Source organism: Chinchilla lanigera, unplaced genomic scaffold (genome assembly GCF_000276665.1).
Source record: "Chinchilla lanigera isolate Chin_1 unplaced genomic scaffold, ChiLan1.0 scaffold00044, whole genome shotgun sequence".
NCBI classification, from domain to species: Eukaryota; Metazoa; Chordata; class Mammalia; order Rodentia; family Chinchillidae; genus Chinchilla; species Chinchilla lanigera.
The window spans coordinates 14,862,809-14,884,368 of NW_004955445.1; the positions used below are offsets into that span (position 1 = coordinate 14,862,809).

The window sequence follows — 21,560 nt, forward strand, 5'->3', positions numbered from 1 at the left end:
TTGTTTTCCTGAGAAACTATTTTGTAGATAATAATACATAAAACAATAACCATTGATAATTTCCTACCATTTTGTCTGTAATTTGCTAAGTCCCCCCTATTATTATGTTATCCTTCTTTTATTCTTTAAAATAAAAAAAAGAGAATAATAAAAAACAACAACAGCAAAATATCAACAACTTGGATAAAACCAAAACAAAGCAAAAACAATCAAAATGATACAGGGTTTCAGAATAAAATGATAGGAATTAACAGTGGTTATTATATGACATAGTGTTATATGTTACAAAAAGGGCTTCTGTTTCCAGTGCACTAAAACACTTTAAAAGCCCAGAATTGTATGCCTTATCCTTTGTGGTTGAACAATGGGTTTCTGAGCCCCTGGACACACCCCTCACTTTATTCCCTTACTTCATGGCTGGATCGCTAAGTGGCTAAGACCAAAGAACATCCCTAGCATTGCTTCTGGCACACCCCGTGACTTTTATTATTGTTCCAATTGTATTACATTTATAAAACCTATACTGTGGGACACTGGTATCAGCACTTTTGGTGTCTGTTTCCCTACTGACTTTTGTGAAACTGTGACAAATGGGGGGAAAAGTTTTCAAAGTATTTTTAATAATGAAACACTTTCATTAAACAAAATCGTAACTAGAAGTCTATTTTTTAAAATAAAAAGCTTTTTATCTTTGGTTGGAGCAGAAGTGGAAAAAAAGTGCTTGCCCAGTCACACAGAGAGAGAGAAAAAAAGAGAGAGAGCTGTTATATTTATACAAACCCTTCTCGATGGCCCAATTCAGTCCTAATCTATAGAAGAATCTCTGGACAGAGTTCTTTCTTAGCCTTGCCTCAACTCTTAGAAAAAATAAGTTCAGATAATAATTTGGTTATTCCCTCCCCTCTAAATCAGATGGGTGAAACTTCCCACTTGGTGATTACTCAAAATGAAAATAAATCCCCGTGCTAGTCACTGGAGCAAGAAGGATGTAAGTCCCAAGAGAAAAGCCATGATGTGAATCAGACACTTTAACACTGAGCAGTGTGCAGCATGTACAGCCAGCTATGTGTGGTGGTCCTGCGGAAGCCTGAGTCAGAGAAGCATCAAGAAAGATGGGTTCCCCATGTGTGGATCTTTGGCAGAGGTTGGCCTTTCATTGAGAGACACTTCTTTTCCTTATTACTGTACTAACATCACTTGAGGGCCAGTAACCCAGACTCAGCCTAGGGACACAAAGGGACCCCAACGCTAGTGTCCTATGTCAGAAGACAACCATGGGATGGAGCTGTTTTTTTGCATCTTGATAGTGGTGACTGTCATCTGGAGATATACATGTGATAAACTTACCTGAAACTAAACACACACACACACACATACACACACACACACACACACATACACATAAAACTAAAGAAATCTAAATGAGGTCAGTGGAATATATCAATGTTCATTTCCTGATTATATGTTATACTATAGTCCTGCAAATTCTAACACTGAGGAAAACTCAGAAAGATACTTCGGGACCCTTCTCTGTGATTTGTTACCACTGCGCGCAAATCTACAACAATCTCAAAATAAGACTTCTTATTTGAAACAAGCTGAAGCCTGGTGATGCGTTGGCATTGTACTGTTTGATCATGGCCACGTCGACCAGATGACTTAGTGTATTTCATGGCTCCCTCAGTCACTGGTCACTTGCCAGCCCAAGCGTGTGCTAACCATGCTTTATGTCTCCAGTAATAGTGAAGTGGTTTATTTGGCTCTTTTTTCCACAATAATTTTTAGCAGAGGTTTGTATAATTTATTGGTGTTTTCAGAGGCAGGAGCCATCTTTTCCTATCCTTTCAGTTTCTGTATTGTATTTTTTACCTCTACATGTCCTGTTAACTTCTGTTCTTTTGTATTTATTAACTTTCTTCTTTCAGTGACTGTTTTTCATATCTAGGAGTTGCAATTGTATTTTTCAAAGCCCTCTCCTTTCTCCATCATATGTTGCATTATTGCTGTGGTTCATATTTCTTTTTCATTTCTCTTTGATCTAGCTAAGTGTATTTACTTTATAGTCTCCCTGATCATTTTATTATTTTCAATTCTTGGAAGCCATCACCCTCTGTGCGTCATGTCTACTTTCTCTGCCTCTTGGGGATAAGATTCTCTTGTGGCTTATCATTTTCTATATTTTATTTTTCCACTATGAGTTCATCTTTAGTGGAGGTGATTTGTGCCTTGAATTATAAAAATATCCCTATAGGGCGGTTTCTCATTTGTTTGTCATACCAGTAAGATTTCTAATAGTATTAGGTTTTGTCTATTGATTTCTAGGTTTACAATAGCACACTCACACAGATACTATAAATATGGACCCGAGACCTACATGTAGAACAGCTCCAGGGTTGTCTTTGCTTTTGTTTTTTATTTTATTTTACTTTTATCTGAAAACTATATAGTCTTCCTTTTATTCTACTAGTTCATACTGTTAATTTAAACATGCATACACACACACTTATAAAACATGCACAAACTCACTTGAAATGAGATGTTGTTCTACGTAATAAAAAAATAAAATTTCATAGCAAAATAATTAGAGAATAACAATAATTAATACACTGCATACTATACTGTTAAAAGAATGTTACTCACAGTACGAGTCATAGACAAAAACTGATTCTCTACTACAAAAAAGAAAGCTAATAGCAAAAAACATTCTTTTCAACAAACTTAGAGAAACTAGTATAAATGAAACAAATTAGCATATATATTTAAATATTTTTCAAACAACAGACTAGAGAATTTGGATAATTATTTGAACTTCTCCCTACTTCCTATTTCCCTATCCTCTACTTTGATATATAAGAGTATATGTATATTGAGTTTCTCAAATAAGAGAAAACATCGATATTTAAGATTGCATGTTTGACTGATTTCACTTAAAGTTATGTTCTTAAATTGTATCCATTTGCCTACAAATGCCCCGTTTATCTTTCTTTATGATGTAATAATACTCCATTGTGTATAAGTACATTTTCTTTATCCATTCAGCTGTTCATGGAAATATACATATGTTGTTTCCAAGATCTAGCTATTACAAATTACACTGCTACAAACATGGATATACCTACATCCCTGTAATATGATAATTTTTACTCTCTTGGGAAGATACCTAGAAGGGGATATCTGGGTAGCTGGGTCCAATGGAATTTCTACTTTTTGTTTTTATAGGACTCTCTATACTGATTTTCATAGTTGTTGTTCTAGTTTACATTGCCACCAACAATGTAGAAGAATTCTTTTCTCCCACATCCTTGCCAGCATTTTTTATTATTAGGGTTTTTTATTATAACAATTCTTTATTGGGTAAGATGGTATTTCAGTATAGTTTTAATTTGTGTTTCTCTTATGGTCAGCAATATTGAAGTCTTTCATTAATTTATTAGCCATTTGTACTTATTCTGAGAAGTGTCTATTCATTTCAGTTGCCCATTTTCTTTATTGGGTGTAGGGAACTCGTTCGTCTCTCCGTGTACCCTGGGGAGGAACTGCAGTGGGTATGAGGAAAATAAAAAAAAGAGACAAAAGCTGGGGTTAGGTGAAGTAACCTCTTACCTTGGAGGACTAGAGGGCTGAACAATAGTAGGGGAGTTAATTTATACCCTTGCAAAGTTAGTATCATGACAGGCAATGTTGCCCAGCAACTAACTACTGAAATTGTCCAGGCAGGATGTTTTTCTGAAGACTGAGGTAACTTGATGGCTTGAGGTGTTCTAGCTCTGTCCTTCCCTCACACATATGACCATCTTTCATCTCCAGCCACTCCCAACAATTTGGTCTTATATTTTGGGGAGCCTAAGCGTTTTGAATTCTTTATATATTCTAGATATTAGTCCTCTGTGTGAAGCATAACTGGCAAAATCTTTTTCCTATTCTGTAGGTTGTCTCTTCATTCTGTTGGTTGTTTCCTTCACTGTGTAGAAGCTTTTTAATTTTATATAATTCCAAAATATGATCTTTTAATTTTGTCAAAATTAAAATAGCATGTGTTGGCTGTCCACATGAAAGGTAATGATTCATTGGTTCACTCATTTCTGAATTTTTACTGATAAAATTAGAAACTTTAGCCAATAATTTTTATCGTGATGTTTTAGCATAATTTCTCTTTAAAATTCTTCTTATACTCCACTGTGTTTTGATTCATACTTATTGTGGTTTTTATATGCTTATCTATATTTCCTCAAGTTTTGCTGTGTACAAATCAGTTCTTTTATATATAATAACTACCTTCATTCCTGTAGGTTTTATATTTTTATGGAGTTACAATGCTGCCTGGTTTCCTCCTCATCTACCCAACTTTATGGAAAAGAATTGGAACCAGCATAACTTTGGAATCTTTCTATATCAGGATGTCTTTCTGTAGCTTCACAAATGAAAAACCATTTTTCTCAATGCATAATTTTGGAGTCACGCCATTTCCCCTTGAAAATTTTTGTTCCATTGCTTTCTGATATTTAAAATTAGGCAAGATAAATTTGACTACTATTGTTTCTTTTATTTTAGAGATAGCCATTTTTTCAGCCCAGATGTTTACTTGAGTATTTCTACATCAATAATCTTTAAACAGTTGGATCAGAGTACAGGTTCTACTTTTAAGTTGCGTGGGGAAAATTCTACATTAAGGATTAAAGTTTTTATTCTGCTAAGGAGCTGTTTTATGTTGTATCCTTTATTATTGCTTCTGTTCATTTATCCTATTCTCTTCTTTAGTAACACCAATTATCTGTCATTTACATGTCTGTTTCCTTTTGCCTGAATATGTCTTGTTGTTCCCCTCACACAGGAACACACACGAGCACATGAGAGATACAGAGGAAATATACGTCTTCTTGTTCTCATTCCCTTGCCTGTCATCTGCCAGTTCCTCAAATTAATTCTCTACAAGTTTCTGCCTCTTGCTTATTATTGTCATTGCAATGTTCATTTTAATTCTGCCATTGCATTTTAGTTTCCTTGCAATCTTTCCTTGCTATGCTTAGTGAATTTAAAAATTATTTTATTTTATTTTTTACTAACATGAATACATTGTGCATATTAATGGAGCTCAGTGTGATATTTCAACACCTGAGTACAGCACACTGGCTCAAGTCCAACCTTCCTTTATTCGCCCTCCCCACTTTCACACTTTTCTCAGCCTCTACTGATCACTAGACTACAGCTAGTGAATTTTTTCTGACTCCCTCATATGAAAGATGATGTGCGGCACTAGTGTTTTCTGTCTCTAGCTTATTTCACATAACATAGTGTCTTCTGTTTCTATCTGTTTTGCTGCAGATGACAAGGTTTACTTCTTTTTAAAGCCATATAATACTAGCTGCTTCTGAACTTGTTTCAGAAAAAAACTTTTGAAAACAATCTATTGTCTTATTATTTAATCTTTCATTTTTGTTCTTCCTCCATGTTTTCTTGAGTTTTGTTTTCTAAAATGAATTTCTACTTTCTAGCAAGTAAGTGACTATACTACTAACAGAAAAACTCAAGTTAACTTGGCTTCAACAATAAGTTAATGTATTATTTTACAGGACAAGTCAAGTTTTAGAACAGTTTCCAGAAAGTTTTTAAGGACCAAAGTTCTTTTAAAGTTTCTACTTTGTCTTCTTACGTTGGCATTATTCCCAGCCTGGCTCCCCAAATGGAGGAAAGACCATTTTAGCAATTCCAGGCATCACACAAAGATATAGTATGTCCAGTGGCAAAAAGGGATCATTGGATTATCCTTCTTAGAGTTAAGTAGCAGCCTAATAAAATTTCCTTTTCATTTCATTGTGATTTTTTTGAAAAGAAAAAACTGGTGAAAGGAGATCTGAACATCTGCATTGGCATAAGAAAATCAGTATTTGCCTGTGGGTCTAGAAATAAGGTCACATAAGGAAGATATAGTTATCCAAACTAATTTGGAATCTGTGCCAGAAAAGAAAAAGGCTATTAAGTAAACAATTAACACTCACTGTAGTTTTCTTTTGAATATAATCATTTTTGTCAGTCTTTAGAGTCATTTTCCTTATTACTAATATGGCAGATTTTTTTTCTATGATCCCATTTTGTTTCTATTTATTTAACTTTAAAGGAAGAGTAGGGCAGGGAGTATAGCTGAGTGGCACAAGCATCTGCCTGGCAAGTGCAAGGTCCTGAGTTCAATTCCTGGCACCAAAAAAAAAAAAAAAAAGAAAGGGGTAGCATGTCTAGGTTTGGTATTTGCTAATACATGAAGAAGGTGAATTCTCACTGTCTAGCTGGTTACCATTGGAATCCTTTTCTCATAGCTTAAGCGTAAGGATAAATGGTTATTCACAACATCTATCCCTGAGCAGAGTTTTTAGCTCTATCCTTACATCCATTTTGAATGCTGTAGGAGAAACAATATGCCTTCTCCACACAAAAAGGAGGATCAATCTTTTTATCAAGAGTTAGAATCCAGGGGCTGGGGATTTAGCTCAGCGGCAAAGCGCCTGCCTGGCAAGCGCAAGGTCGTGAGTTCGGTTCCCGGTACCGGAGAAAAACAAAACCAAAAAAACAAACACAAAAAAAAAAAAAAGAGAGAGAGAATCCAGAAGGCATTTGCTACTGACTGTGCCCATCACAACTAATCTGCCGCTGGGATTCAGAGGTACTTGCTTTGTTTTTGCCAATTCAAAAACCCCAGTCAAGGAGGCTAAGCAGGAAAAAGAACTGGAAGATGCTCTAACCCTGCTAATTTGGTTGCCAGGGTCCTTGTTTCTTGGAGCCCAAGAAAGAAAATGGGAAAAAGGCAAAACATCTATTTTCTGTCTTTCAGGCTAGTGTTCTTCCTTTACCTCAACTAGCAGTCTAGCAGTGTTGACTGCCAATTGTATATTGTCCATTTTAACTCCAAAAATGCTCAAGTGGGTGACATTCTACTTACTATTAATTTTACAAGTCTAACCCTGTACATTTGGTCAGACATAGGAAACACAAGGTAGTTTAATCCGCCATTACATTGAGGGAGAGGATGTCCCTAATTGGATATAAGATGGAGGATGTGAATTCACTGTTCCTCAGGATATGAATTCACAAATTTCATATACCTCTCATAGTGTAAGTCTAAAATTTAGAAATATAGAATGTATTTTTCTTACAATATGACTCTTAAATACAAGCCAACTGCTTTATCTTACGCTTCACGAAAAGAAATTGCAATCACTTCCAACTCTAGAGGGGGAAATGCCTTGTCAAATCAGTTGAAAGATTATTTTGTGTGATTTCAGAGACTAAAGAAATTTTGACAAATTAAGTCTTTATCTTCATTCACATGTTCAGTGTGATACTGCTATAATTAACAGATATTCCTCCCAAATTTTGGCACTAGGTTGGTTGGCAGACTTAGAGTTCAGCTCTGAATTTATTATATTGAGGTTATGTTGGTAGCTGGTAGGAGAGGGGTGATGTGGGATTGAAAGATAGCCAGGTACTGCCTAAGGCTTCTTCCCATGGGTTCCCCTTTAACCTATATAGCAGCCTTCTCAGGGGCTGATGAAGATGAGAGTTAGGAAGGTGGAAGTCATCATCATCATCACCAATCAAAAACAGATCTTAGGCTGAGGTTAACTTACTAGGTCCCGTACCTGGGAACTTGTGAAATTTCTATTTAAATCCAAGTTTTGTCTTAAGGTTCTGTCCTTTGACCATGTCACCTGCTGTGATTGTTACCTTAATTGTTAAATTGATTGGTTAGAAAGCTGCCGAGGGGATTAGTAAAGAACATCTCTTGGATGTCATCAAGACATTACGTTGGGGACTCTGTCTGGTCCTTGGCTCCTTCCTGTCTAGCACTGTTTCCCTGCTCTGCTTCCCAGTCAAGAACTAAGCAGCTTTGCTCTGCCACACCTTCCCACCATGATGTTTTTGCCTTAGAGCTAACGGAAAATGGACTGAAATCTGAATAAGCCATTTCCTGCTTTATTTATTTTTTTTGTTTGTTTGTTTTTTTTTTTGTTTTTTTCTCCAGTACCGGGAACTGAACTCACGACCTTGCGCTTGCCAGGCAGGCGCTTTTGCCGCTGAGCTAAATCCCCAGCCCCCATTTCCTGCTTTAAATTGCAGTTGTTAAGTGTTTGGTTCCAGCAAAAGGAAAACTGACTGATACACCTGTACTTAGTATAGCCCTGGGATTCTTTATTCTGTTCCCATCACTGCACTGAGCAGATGGTTCAGGCTCCCCCACAACTTCAAAGGTCTTCTCCTCTCTGATACTTGCCTCTCAGGAAACAGCTCCAGATACTTGCAATATACCCTTCATGCTTCCTTGCCCTAGAGGGCACATGAATTTGGGAAGAATTATGATAGATGAAGTAAAAAATCGATGGCTGGTATCAGAAAAGGAATTTTCATTGGCTAGTTAAGAAATTTTTTCTGGACTTCATGAAGTTTTTTTGCTAAGAAGAATGACTTGATTATGGCTGGGTAAATAGAATTGTGAAAGCAGAAAGAGCCATTAGGAAACTGATGGAGTGGTCCTGTCATGAGGACCTGAATGAGGGCAATAGCTGTGGGAAATGGAGTACAACAGATAGCTATGGAGGAAAGTGGAGAGAAATCAAGGGAAAGAGAGAGAAGCTGAATTAGTCTGTTTTTCATTGCTACAAAAAATTACCAGAGGTTGGGTACTTCATAAAGAAAAGAGGTTTATTTAGTTCACAGTTTGGGTGGCTGAAAGTCCAAATCGGGTGTCCCCATCTGTTCAGCCTCCAGAGAGGGCCACCTTGGCTGTGTCACAGCATGGCAAGATGGCGCCATAGCAGAAACACCAGAAAGAAGGAGAGACCATGTGACAAAACAAGGAGCCAGAGAGAGAGGAAGGGGTCAGTCTTGCTCTTTTAGAACAACCCTCTCTCAAGGAACTAATGAGCCCCACACAAGAAGTACATTAATCCCTTCTGTGGCCAGTGCCTTCAGTGACATGATCCTCTTCCACCAGCACACCCCCAAGGATCCACCTTCTTCTAACATCGCCACTTTGGAGACTGAAACATGAGCTTCCAACACGTAAGCCTTTTCAGGGACTGTCAAACCGTATTTGAACCACAGCAGAAGCCTTAGATGTCCTCTCTATTTTGTGAATTTTCATATGCACAAGAAGACAAAATGTCCTATCATCAAAACACATCATTTTGTAACTGCTTACCAGATAGCAGGCCTTATACTATGCACTGAGAAGGCATTCTGTTTGCGTCCTCATAGCACTTGTTTTTCCTGTATTATAGAGGAAAAACTGAAGCTCAGAAAAACCTGCCACTTAACCAAAGTCGCAGAGCCTGTAACAGGTTGGTTAGTGATCCAAACTCCATTCTAAGATCCAGACTCCCAGGATTTTTCAAAGGACAGATTATGTTCTTCTCATGGACAGGCCATGCTTTAAATCATTACATAAACATTTTGGTGAGTTCCAAAAAAAACCTAGTTTATCATAACCATGATTTTGTGTTTCACTCACATTCATAATGAGGCAAAGTTAAACCAAATCGTAAAAAAAAAAAAAAAAAAAAAAAAAAAAAAAAAAAAAAATAGTTAAACCAAATGATGGAATGTTCATCTAAAGAAAAACTTTGGAGGTATAATTGAATAGTTCTACCCTGTTTAATATAATAGCCACTGTCTATATGTGGTGAGTTATATTTAAAGTAATTGAAATTAAATTGAAATAAAAGTGTGTTTCCTCAGTCACAACCACATTTCAAGGGCTCCATAGCCACAGGTGGCTGCCATGCTCAGCAGTGAAATACAGAACACATCTGTGACTGTATGAAGTTCTACTGGATAATTCTGGGCTAGGGCCGACTTACTCTGGATCAGTGTCTTTATTTAGAGTTTACCTGAGCTCTAAATTAACTCTCTTTAGAACTTTATCTGGCTTCAGATAAATCTATATGTACCTGTACTGTCCAATACAGTAACCATTAGTCACCAGTGTCAACTGAACCCTGGAAATATGAGTAGTCTGAATAAAAATATTCCACAAGTATAAAATATACATTGGATTTCAGAGCCTTTGAATGAAGGATAAAAAGCACAGTATAGTAATTTTTATACTGATCACATGTTAATAAATTATTTTGGATATATTGGATTAAATATAATGCGTTCTTGAATTTACTTTTGCATGTTCTTTTATACCCTGTTTAATGTTGCTACAAGAACATTTTAAATTACATACATGGCTGATAATCATATTTCCACTGGACAGTGCTGCTGTAGGCTTCTCCTGTACAGCTTCAGAGCTCTATCCTTTCCTCTGTCTCTCTAGCTTTGTGCTGCCAGATACAATGAAATAAGCCACATGTGGCTATTTCAATGGAAATTAATTAAAATTAAACAAAAGTTACAGCTCATCCTTCCTTTGGTGCTTAGTAGCTAGATATTGTTAGAGGCTAACATATTGCAGGGTAGAGCATTTCCACTGTTGCAGAAAGTTCTATAGGACAGCATAGACCTAGCTCTGTTGACCTAGATATAACAGAGTTATGGCAAGAGCCACAGAGGTAAGTTGAGAATGCCTGAAGGCTGAAAGATTTCCATGGTGCCTAATTCAGCACATATCATCTTCCCCTCTCAGAGGCGCTCTCCCTGCCTTCCTTTGTTAAACTTGTTTATGCACTGCTTATCTTTTCTTCTTTCCTCTTTCAAGGCCTGTTGCATGTTTATCTCTCTAGAACACACCTCCCCCTACCCAGCTTTCTGTTTGTACACAGTATCTAACATGGTGCTTTGTACAATATAGGTATCAGTAAGCATTTTGTTAAGCAGTAAAGTGGCAATTCTTAGCAACTGATTGGAAATATATGGCTGAAGATAAAGAAAGATCTGTATTGCTTGTAGCCAGGAGAGATAGATAGATAGATAGATAGATAGAGAGAGAGAGAGAGAGAGAGAGAGAGAGAGAGAGAGAGAGAGAGAGACGATCCAAGCCAAGATCTCAGAGAAGAAGGAAAAGGAGCTACTAGAGAGAAGAGGAGAAATCAGAGACACAGTGGTGACCTAAAATCTCATACATATCACCAGAAATCCTTGGGTCACTGCACACGTTTCCCACAGGCTGTAATGAGGATCATTACATGGGAATTCACAGGCCTGAACAACAGTAATAAAAATTACAAAAGAAATCCAAAATATTATTATGCGATAAACATTCAAGGCATCAAAATGAAAGGCATGAAGATTAAGGGTCTGGTAAAGAGAAAAAAAAAAGAAAAATGTCCTCTCTCTGGGCCAGCTGGTTTGAGTTACGTTTTATGAGCAGTGTGTGAATTCCAGCGCCCTTGTTGAATTAGCAGCAGAACTGCACGTTAGCTTTAAGGCTCCCTCTCGAATAGGAACATCATAACGTTTTTTAATTGGGCCTGATAAAAACGTAGCATTACTTGTAGGTTCCTGAGAGAAGTGAGTTGTGAAATTGGGTTTTCATTAAACCTAATGATGGAAAATTAAGTGTAGTGCGTCTGGTGAAATGGGGTGTGATAAAAGGCATCACTTCTGCATTATCAGAGGTTAATAAGGGAATAGGTGAGGTAAGATACATAGGAAAAGGGAGTCCAACTAGTTGAATTAATAAACCTTGAAAATCCCTTGGTTCCAAGTCTTCATAGCACCATTAGCACTGGCATTGACATTATTACAAATGTTACAGCAACACGAGTTGTTAAATCTCAAGCGCATTTATTTTCCATGCCAGTGTTGGTTTTGCTGACACCAAGTTTACAGTCTGTCTAGCAATGTGTTTAGGGAAAATACCCATATTGATAGCTATGTGGTTTTGGAAACATTTGATGTCTTACAAAATTTGCCAGGTGCCTATTCCTAAGAAGCATGCCACTGCCAGGCAGCTAGTCTCCCACGCCACCCGTGCCCGATGTCCTTTGGGAGACTGTGGGTCTCAGAAGACACCAGTGGTTTCGGTGGGAGACAAAGGGCTTCTGGCCTTGACTCTGGGGAATCCTATCCTGGGGATCATGAAGGGTAACATTTAGATGCTCAAACTCACGTGCTCCTTTCCTGTGCATCCCCCACCCCCTCACACCATCACAGGAGTGACATTCACTAGAAGGATGCCACAGATTGATGACAGCCAGGACACTTACAAGAAAGAGTGTGAGTGTTTAAAGAAAGGGATTCTTCTTCAGACCCTTCAACAACTTCACACTGGCTTCAAGAGTCTTTACAGTGAAAGCCTTTCTGGATATGCTTGGCAGTATCTTATAAGCATCGCCCAGTGGCTTTTACTCCATATCAAACTCTCTGCTCTTTCTTAAATGTGCCTTCCCTACTCAGGCTCCATTTGCTTGTTTGTCTTTTGCTTTTGCTTCAGATGGTTCTTTCTGTCTGTTTTCCCTGCCAGATCATTAAGCCTTGAAGGTAGAATCTGTATGTTTCTCTGCGTCACCTCTGCCTACCAGAGGCCTTGGCACACAGTGGCTTTTCCGTAAGTCCAACTCATGATCGCAAGGGTGTGAAGGAGAAAGGAAGAAACCTCCACTTTTGCCAATCATTAAATTTAAACAATACCATAAAGGTGGATCTACTTGTTACATAAAATCCCAGGAGAAAAAGTAAGCAGTATTTTTTTTTAATGTGCAGCTGGGAAAGTTTTGCTAACATCTCACCTTGACCCTTTTCCTTGTATAAACCTTTATCTGCAAGATCTTTCTTTTGACAATCCATGAGAGATTAGTCTGATCCCAAAGAACAGCTCTGACTTGCTTATATGTACTGACCACATTAAATCAGGAAATTTTAGAGACCACACTGTGTACATACTGACCCCAGCTACTAATTAGATATGGCCCAATTAATGTCTTAAATTCAGAGCAATTAAATTTGTAGCTCCTGCTCCCTTGGGGAAGCAAATAGATGGGGGCAGGTAGAGAAATGGAAAAATGAGAAATGTAGCTCCCTCCCCAAACACAAACATAGAGGAAAACTTAAGAGTAACCAACCACCCTTATTTCCTCAGGACTCTGAGCTGTCAGGGCTTTTAAATGTGGTATGCTGGATTTTCAGTGGTAAAACCAGAAAAGTGTAAGGAAAACTGGGACAAGTTGATCATCCTGGAAATCATAGAGGCCAGACATTCCCTTTCACTATCCTTTTCTTACCAAGAACTGCCTGTCGGTGCTGTCATGTAGGAGTCGTGCGCTTTGACATACAAAGTCTATGTCTGATGGATTATTGTGACATGAGAGACAAACAAGCTAGAAAAGACAAGTTCCAGAAAACCAGCAATGTATGCTAAGCTTCCCAGGGAATGAACATGGTATCAGCCTTGTGGATGTCTCTGCACTGGTGCCTCACTGTATTCTGGAGGCATCTGGACAGGACACACCACAGCCACATCTAGCAGTTCTCATCTCATGCATGCCATAGATGAGATGGTCCAGGGCAGAGATTGTCCATGTCCTCAAGAGCAGGTGGTGAAGGCAGCCAACCTTAGGTGGTTCTGCAGAAGATAAACAGGTCCTGAAGGACTGATAGTGGATGCCTGGGAAGGATGTGTTTATTAGTCAACTTCACATTGCTCAGACAAAATATCTGACATACACAACTTAAAGGAGGAAAGAGTTACTTTGGCTCATAATTTCAGGAGATTCAGTCCATAATCAGCTGACTCCAAGGCGAAAGCATCATGGCAGAAGGGCATGGTGAAGGAAACCTGCTCTCTTCATAGTGGCCAGAACCAGAAGGAGAATAAAAGAACAAGAATGAGATATATACCTTCCAAAGGCATGCTCCCAGTGACCTACCATCTCCAACAGGACCCTACCTCTTAGTAGCCCATCTAGCTATGAAATCATCAGTGGGTTGGTCCATTGACAGTGTTAGAGCCCTGTGATCCAATCACCTTCTGAAAGCTCCACCTCTGAACACATGAGATTTTGGAGGGACATTTTAGATCTAAACCATAACAAGGTAGTAGGGTAAGAAATCACTTTTATAGTCCCAAAGGAACAGCAGAGGAATTCAAACTCAAGCTGAGTATGCATCAGTTTTCAGAGTAACCAAACCAACAGATGGTACAAGCAAACCTTTGGGTACAAAAACTCTCACTAGTGAAGGCATAGTTCTTTTATCAATGACAGATTTAATAAAAGGATGAGGCATAGGACCCAGGCATGGAGGAATCACTGCAGGACTGGAGGAAATTTGAGCTTCTTTACGTGCAACATGGGCCCATTGACACTTCTGAGTCAACAGTATGAAGAGGGAAACTAGGTAATAGAAGAAGGTGGTCATTGCTGCAAAGCCCACAACTAGAGTGAATATCTTAAAGGTCAGGGTCTCTGCTAGCAGCTGGGCTCAAGACTGGCCCCAGTTCTTCCCACTATCCAAGCCAAAGAAAGCAAAGTAGTAGCAATATCAGATTGCCTGGATTCAGGCAAATGGTCAAGAAGCATAGCTCTGATCTCCAAGTATCTGAAGCATCGTATTCTACAGATAAGTATCAAAGACTATTTCTGGCACTCTCTTTCCTAAATAGGATGATCCCATAAATATTTAGCCTGTTTGGCTCCTAACTGACTCTAGAATTGGCTGGAAATCCCAAAGTCTTGAGGAAGAACTGAACACAGGCAAGGAATGACAGCCAACCTGGAAGTATGTCTTCACTCTGACAATACACACCCTTGAAAGAAAGGGAAATGAGCCAAGGGTTATTGTGTTTGTTGGGCTTTTGGTTTGTTTAAATATTTAAACCTACTTGTACAACCATACCATGGAAGCAGTATGTCTCTACTTTTGGTGATGTCTTGACCAGTCAAGCCCCAAGTTAGTTCTTTCTGTCCCTCTTGGGCTGCACTAGACGAGGCAGGGAAGACAAAGGACAAAGCACCCAAGATGATGATCTGCTCTACCTCCTTCTCTTTGAAGCGGATGGCAGCCGTGGGGAGCTGTCCCAGCCCACCCTCACAATCCAGACTCATCCCTACCGGACCTGTGACCCCGTGGAGATGAGCTACCCGCGAGACCAGTTCCAACCCGCCATCCGGGTGGCTGACCTGTTGCAGCACATCACCCAGATGAAGAGAGGCCAGGGCTATGGGTTCAAGGAGGAATATGAGGTAAGATTCCAGCCTGTGGGGAGCCCTCCCAATAGCTCACAGGCTTATTTGGATGCTAAAGCCTTGCTCCTGGAGCAGAAGCAGCAGCAGAAGCATCAACATCACCTGTGAGTGTGGTAGATGTGCAGCTTCTCAGGGCCCACCACACCCACTGAGGCAGAATGTGGATTTTAGTGATTGGATACACATTAAATTTGTGTAGTACCATACTAAAAACAAAATCCTTTCTTGGTACTAGTGTTGATTCCAAGACCTTTACAATGAGCTACATCCCCAGTCCTTTTTCAAAACTTTGAAATTTTGACACAAGGTCTAAGTCACCCAGGCAGGGCTTAAACTTGCAGTACTCCTGCCTCAGCCTCCCAGAGTGATGGGATTACAAACATATGCCACTATGCCCCACCTAAAATATTTTTATACATGCCATCTCTTTTCTTTTTCCTCTCTCTTCTTCTCATAACCTACTTATCTCCAACCTTTCAATGTGTAGAATCATACCTTCTTTCAGTGTGAAGATGGCTCCAGCCTCCTTCCCACTTGGTGTAGATAAGCCAGCTGGTCTACCCTCCTATGATTTCTACTGTGCCTCCTTGCTCCTGACCTCTTGTGTCCCTCTTGCCTCTGTGCTCTTCTCACCACTCTGCACCAAGGCAATGCCTCATCTCTGGCAACTGCAGTGTCCTCTCTCTGTGTCTTCTCCTTACTGCTGACATTGGACATCCTTTGCCTCACTCCCAAAGCATCTCGGACACAAAGGATTTGCATGTCAGTTGTGGCTGTTCCTTCAGCGTGGGGACTAATAGAGATGAACCACAGAAAAGTACAAAAAAGTATCTTAATAAAATACTATTATTCTTTAAGTTCCTTAGCCATCCAGATCACTGAGGCATCCTTCAAGGTTCTGGTATGACAACTCTCTACTCACTCCCATACTGAAAGTTTTTTAGAGTCCCTTCAAGCCACCATCCTCCCAGAATCCAGGGCAAGGACTCTCACTTTTTCCTTTGTTATATAGAACAATTTTGTTTTCTTTGCCTCACTGCTTTTGTTTCAAACCTTGCCCATTAGACCTCACCTTTTACAAACAAAAAGTACAATAAAATAGAAGGAAAAACTCATTGAGATGTTTTCTAGAACCAAAGAGCAGCTCATTCCCCAAAAGGAATTCTGCAGCTCTCCTAGTGCAGGTGGAATCCAACTGCAGCCAGCTCTGAAAACAAACATTTCTCTCTTCACTTTTACTTCTCTCTCTCTCACTTTCTTTCTTTTGTCTAAAAGATGTCTTGAACATCTTCTCTGTGCCATGCTCTGAATTATATCCACACCTTCCTTCCTTCCTTCCTTCCTTCCTTCCTTTCTTCCTTCCTTCCTTCCTCTGTCTCTTTGTCTCTCTTTTTTCCCTCCTTCCTTCCTTCCTCATCCAGCATGTGCCTCCAGTATGTTCACTTCAGTTTCACTGTGTTCAGTGAAAACACAAAGGTTCAGACTCCACACACTTGGAATTCTTGCTAATGCAGGCTAAGTTTATCCCTCAGACTGTATTCTGAGAAATGACTTACAAAGAGGATTTTCTGAAGCCATGCAAGGTCATGAAATTGTGCTAAATTTGGGGGTACAGACAGCTAGAGTCTAGTACAGTAAACTGTGCCATCTTAGTATATCATTTCACTCTCTGAGTTCTTTAATTCTTTATTATTTGAATAAAGAGTTGGGATAAGGTGATTTTTAAGGACCTGTCTGGTCCTAAAACTTTATGAGAGAATAAAACATAGTGGCAAGGGGCATGTTTGGCATATTTATGAGGACAAAAACATTTATTCAATAGATGTGAGTAGTTTCCAGCTTGGGAGAATCTCCAGTTAATTTCAAACATGGTCAGAGTAACATAACATTTTTAATTTACTCAGTCTACAAATTTTGGAAGAATATTGGAATAAGAGTTAAAGGAGAATATCTCATCACCTCATATTCCTGGATCTTATTTCCTAGAAGATGAATGGACCCAGCCCTGGGGAGGAGGATACACTTATGCATGCCTATGTGCATGTATGAAGATTTATTTGATAAGCAAGTATCAGGAAAGGGTATGTCATTTGTAAAACTATACTCAATATGATGATGGCTTGACAAATCATTAGTCATAATAATTGGTCAAATAACATTAAGGGAGGTACATGGATCATCAGAAAGGGGACAAGTAGCCAAAGGCTAAGAAATTCTTGTTCTGCAATCTAAAATTCAGAACAGAAACACAGATGTACTCGAATACTCTGATGCACTCTCTTCCAGACTATCTCTTTAAAAGCATTCATCCATGTAGACTGGGCTGCTTTTTAAAATTTATTCTTTATACCTATTTGCATCTTCCAAACTTTCTAGCATTAAAAATCCTTCCATTAGAGTTAAGCAAATAATGCATGTTATTCCATCATTTGAACCTCAACCAGAAACCTCTCTAATGAGGCTAGCCTTGCCTTTAATTAGTTCAAATTATATTAATCAGCTTGCTGGAATGCCTAGCATCTAGTTAACAGCAATTTCTGATTAACTGAGGGTTAATTGGAAAACATTACTTAGTGAAAATGTGCTAATTTCCACCATGTACTAATACATTTTCTTAGAATATAGATGGATTTGGCTTTGATCGTGAAGGCTCCCACGATATCTAAAATCTCCCTCCTGAGTATGAGTCAGATCTGCTTGAAGACTCAATGTCCTGTTATAGACCTAAGACTCCTAAGTCTCTAGTTCTGCTCTCGTGCCAACCTGCTATGTGCTTTCTGATGCCTCTCACTTCTCTATCTTGCCCTGCTTTTTCATACAAATGAGTGGGTTTGACAAGTTGACATCTATAGGACCTCTCAGCTTTAGCAAGCTGTGTATTCTGAGATTCAGTGCAATTGCACGATCACACATTTTTCAGTAAATGTTTACTATTTACTATTGCCGAGGACTATTCCAGGTATCTGCAATGTGACAGTGAACATAGGGAAGACTCATGCCCTCAAGAAGCTCATATGCTAGCAAGGGAAATAGGAAATAAGCACAGGCTTAAAAATACATACATTAACTAATGTAGTAACAGTGAAAAACATTGTTTGCAGTGTTACAAACTACCCCAAATCTGAACAACGTAAAACAACTGATTTATTCCAGTCATTGGTTCTATGGGTTAAAAGTTTGGACGAGGCAAAAGAGAAACACTCTATCTTCTCACCATGATTTCAAGAACCTTGATTAGGAAGACTGCAAAGCTGGAGCTAACATCATCTGACAGTATCTTTGTTACCATGGGTAATGATCAATGCAGGCTGTCAGCTGAGGTCTCAGTGGGGAACACCTATGACAACACCCACAAGTGACCTCTTCAGGAAGACTGGGCTTCCTCACACTACGGTAATATTGTGATAGCGGAAGTTTTTACATGGTCACTGAGAGCTCCAAAGGGGAGCCTCCAAACTAAGAAGATGAAAAGTGTGATACTTTTGGCACCTAGACTTCTACACCACACTGCATCATTCCTACAACATCCTATTGTGTATATCAAGTAAAAACTGCCTCAGTTATAGGGGAGGGGAATTACACTCCATCTCTTGATGAGGAGAGCCAGTTGCCAGATTCTAGAAGAGGGTACAGAGCATAAGATATTGGAAATTACAATCATTGGACAGTACAGTCTGCCACAGAAAGTACAAGGAAAAAAGAAATAGTAGATTAAGGAAGGCAGATGGTGCTTTTGGGGGACCCGAAGTCAGGGAGATTCTAATATTAAATAGGGTAGATATGTAGTCTTTTTAATGAGATAATATTTGAAGAGAGACATGGTAAGAGATATTTGGAGGAAGAAAGTTCAAGATCAAGATAGTAATATACCTGGCTCATACAACCAGGATCAAAGAGACCAGTGTGGTAGGAGTACAATAAACATGAGGTTAAAATCATAGGCAATTAGATTGGACAACTAAAGAGAGACCTGATGCTGTCATGCATTATAAGCCACTGTAAGGACTTTAGCTTTTACCCTGAATGAAATGGAAAGATGCTTTGGTTTTGAGAAGACAAATAATAATCTGACTTTTGATAAAAGAGTCATTCTAGCTCAGGTGTTGACAACAAGACGTGGGGAGGCAAGGGCAAAAGTAAGGAGGCCAGTGACGAAATGACTGCAGTAACCCAAGTAGAGACGATGGTGACTCAGGCCAGGCCTAGCAAAGAATTTGGCAAGATAGTTGGACTCTGAATATATTTTAAAGATAAAACCAACAAGATTTTTCTAACACATAGCATATGAGTGAAAGAGAGGACTCAAGGGTGACTCCAAGTCTATTACCTAAGACACTAAAGTATGGCATTGCCATCCAGAAGATATGAGAATCTTCTAGGAAGTGAGAACTAGAGCAAGCAGTCCAATTTGAATCAAGTTTTCAATGTCTATTTGACATCTTCATGAAGATGGAAAGAGTTGGCTGTATGAGTTTGGAACTTGGGAAAGAAGCCTGAGCTAGACAGAAAGCATGGGGAACCATTGGCATACAGATAAGTATTAAGACCACAAACTGAGTGAGTCGCTAAGCACGTAAAGAGAGACCAAGACCAAAGGCTGATCATTTCAGATCTTCAACTTGAGAAGATGTGTGAGCACTTCCCATGAGTCATGAATTGTACGAGGCCCTAGGAAATAGGGAGATGAAATAAGCAGTCTTCGCCATTGGGAACTTAGATGGTACTAAAGAGAGGGTTATAATCTCTTGACAAAATGCCTCAGTAGAGGTAAACCCAGAATTATAGGTGCTCATGGAGGTAGGGTACATTAACCCTAGCCTACACATAGTGGCCAGTGACTTTCTAGAAGACACAAAACCTAAAGCAAAGCTTGAGACCTAAATAAAAGAAAGAAATGAAAGAAGAGAAGGGTGTTCCTGGCAGAGGAACTAGAGAACGTAGGAGAGACGGGACTGAATTTGTCAGCAAGGGCCACCATGGGGGAGCTGGGGAATACAGTGTTTGCAAACTAAGGAATCTGGCATTTATTCCAGAGGCCATGGGAACCATAGAAAACAGCAAAGTTTAAGTAAATTTGTACTTTTTTCTTGGTTTTTGTTTTGTTTTGTTTTGTTTTTTTAAGAGGTAGTCTCACTATGTTGTCCAGGTCAGGCTTGAACTCACTATGTAACCCAGGATGGACTCAAACTTGTAGTGACCCTTCCTCAGCTCTCCAAGTGCTAGGATTACAGGCATGCACCACCATACATGGCTAGATTTGCACTTTAAATCTGGTGGATGTCAGAGCAGAGACTCCAGCAGCAGGTAGGCAGCCAGGACAGTAATTCAAGGAAGAAATGGAACTGCCAAAACCAGGAGACTGGCGCAGAGCCCAGACAGGCCCACACACATTCTCTGCATGTAAAGCCATAAAATCAGCTTGTTCTCTTTGGCACAAAGACTTGAGTCTCTGAATACATCCTTTAAGTTCAGCTATTTGAAGTAATACATGACTTGTCCTGAGCTGAGAGTCAAGATGCCTGGGTTCAAGTCCTGCCATTTGCAGAATGTATCTGAGTGACCTCAGGCAGGTTATTTCCTGTCTCTGAGCCTCATTTACATATTCGTGCAGTGAGTACTGGTGGGCTGGGCCAAGTGATTTAAACAGCTCTCCTGTCACCAGTATTCTGGGACCTTGAACAGGAAACAATTACCCAGGTCAGCTGCGCCTCCCTCCCACAGATAGTTCAATGGGACTGCCCCCCTCTAAAGCTACCATTCATGGTTGCATTTCAAGTTCTAGCAACTGTGATCAGCCAAGGGCCCTTGGGCTCCTAGGAACACAAGGATGCCTAAGAAAAATTGACTTCACCTACTCTACAAATCTGGGTCTCAGTCACGAGTTTTCAGTCTCGGTTGCACATTGCAGTTACTTGGGGAAGTTTTAAAAATGCCAATGCCCAGGCCATATTTCAGACTAACTGAATCAAAATCACCACGATTGGGACCCAGAGGTCAGTGTTCTCTAAATGTTCCAGTTGATTATATCTACTTTTAAAGTTGAAATCCACTGGTATAAGGGAATCCAGAAAGCTCTCGATGTGCACTGTCTATGCCCACAGACCTGTCACCTTTCTTACTTTGCTTGCTGACCCTCAAGGCCTTCCCTGATGATATAACACAGCCACGTTCAATCAGTAATCTTAGCATGATCTCGAACTGATGCTCTTCCTCCCTACCCTTGTACCTCCAGCCCAAATTATTTCCACCTCCACCACTGACAAAACAAAAACCCTAAGCATGTGTACAAATACCAACTGATATTGGCTGGAGAACAGGGCTGTATGTGCCCTCTTCACCACAGCAAATATAATTAGAAGAGCACCAGTTTTGAGGAAGATGAAGGAGAACTGTGAGAGGTGACTTTGTGATACAGAGAAGGAAGAGAATTGTGTTAATCCAAGT

At 39.5% G+C, this 21,560-nt stretch overlaps 1 protein-coding gene across 2 annotated transcripts in view; it reads left to right on the top strand.

Annotated features, from left to right (window-relative positions):
* The window catches only part of Ptprt (protein tyrosine phosphatase, receptor type, T), a 775,250-nt gene that overhangs the window by 677,058 nt on the left and 76,632 nt on the right, over positions 1–21,560 (top strand). For both annotated transcript variants that reach the window (XM_013518366.1, XM_005392501.2), the window contains one exon: positions 14,923–15,113. In XM_013518366.1, coding sequence (XP_013373820.1) covers positions 14,923–15,113 — 191 coding nt within the window. The remainder of the gene's footprint in view (positions 1–14,922; positions 15,114–21,560) is intronic.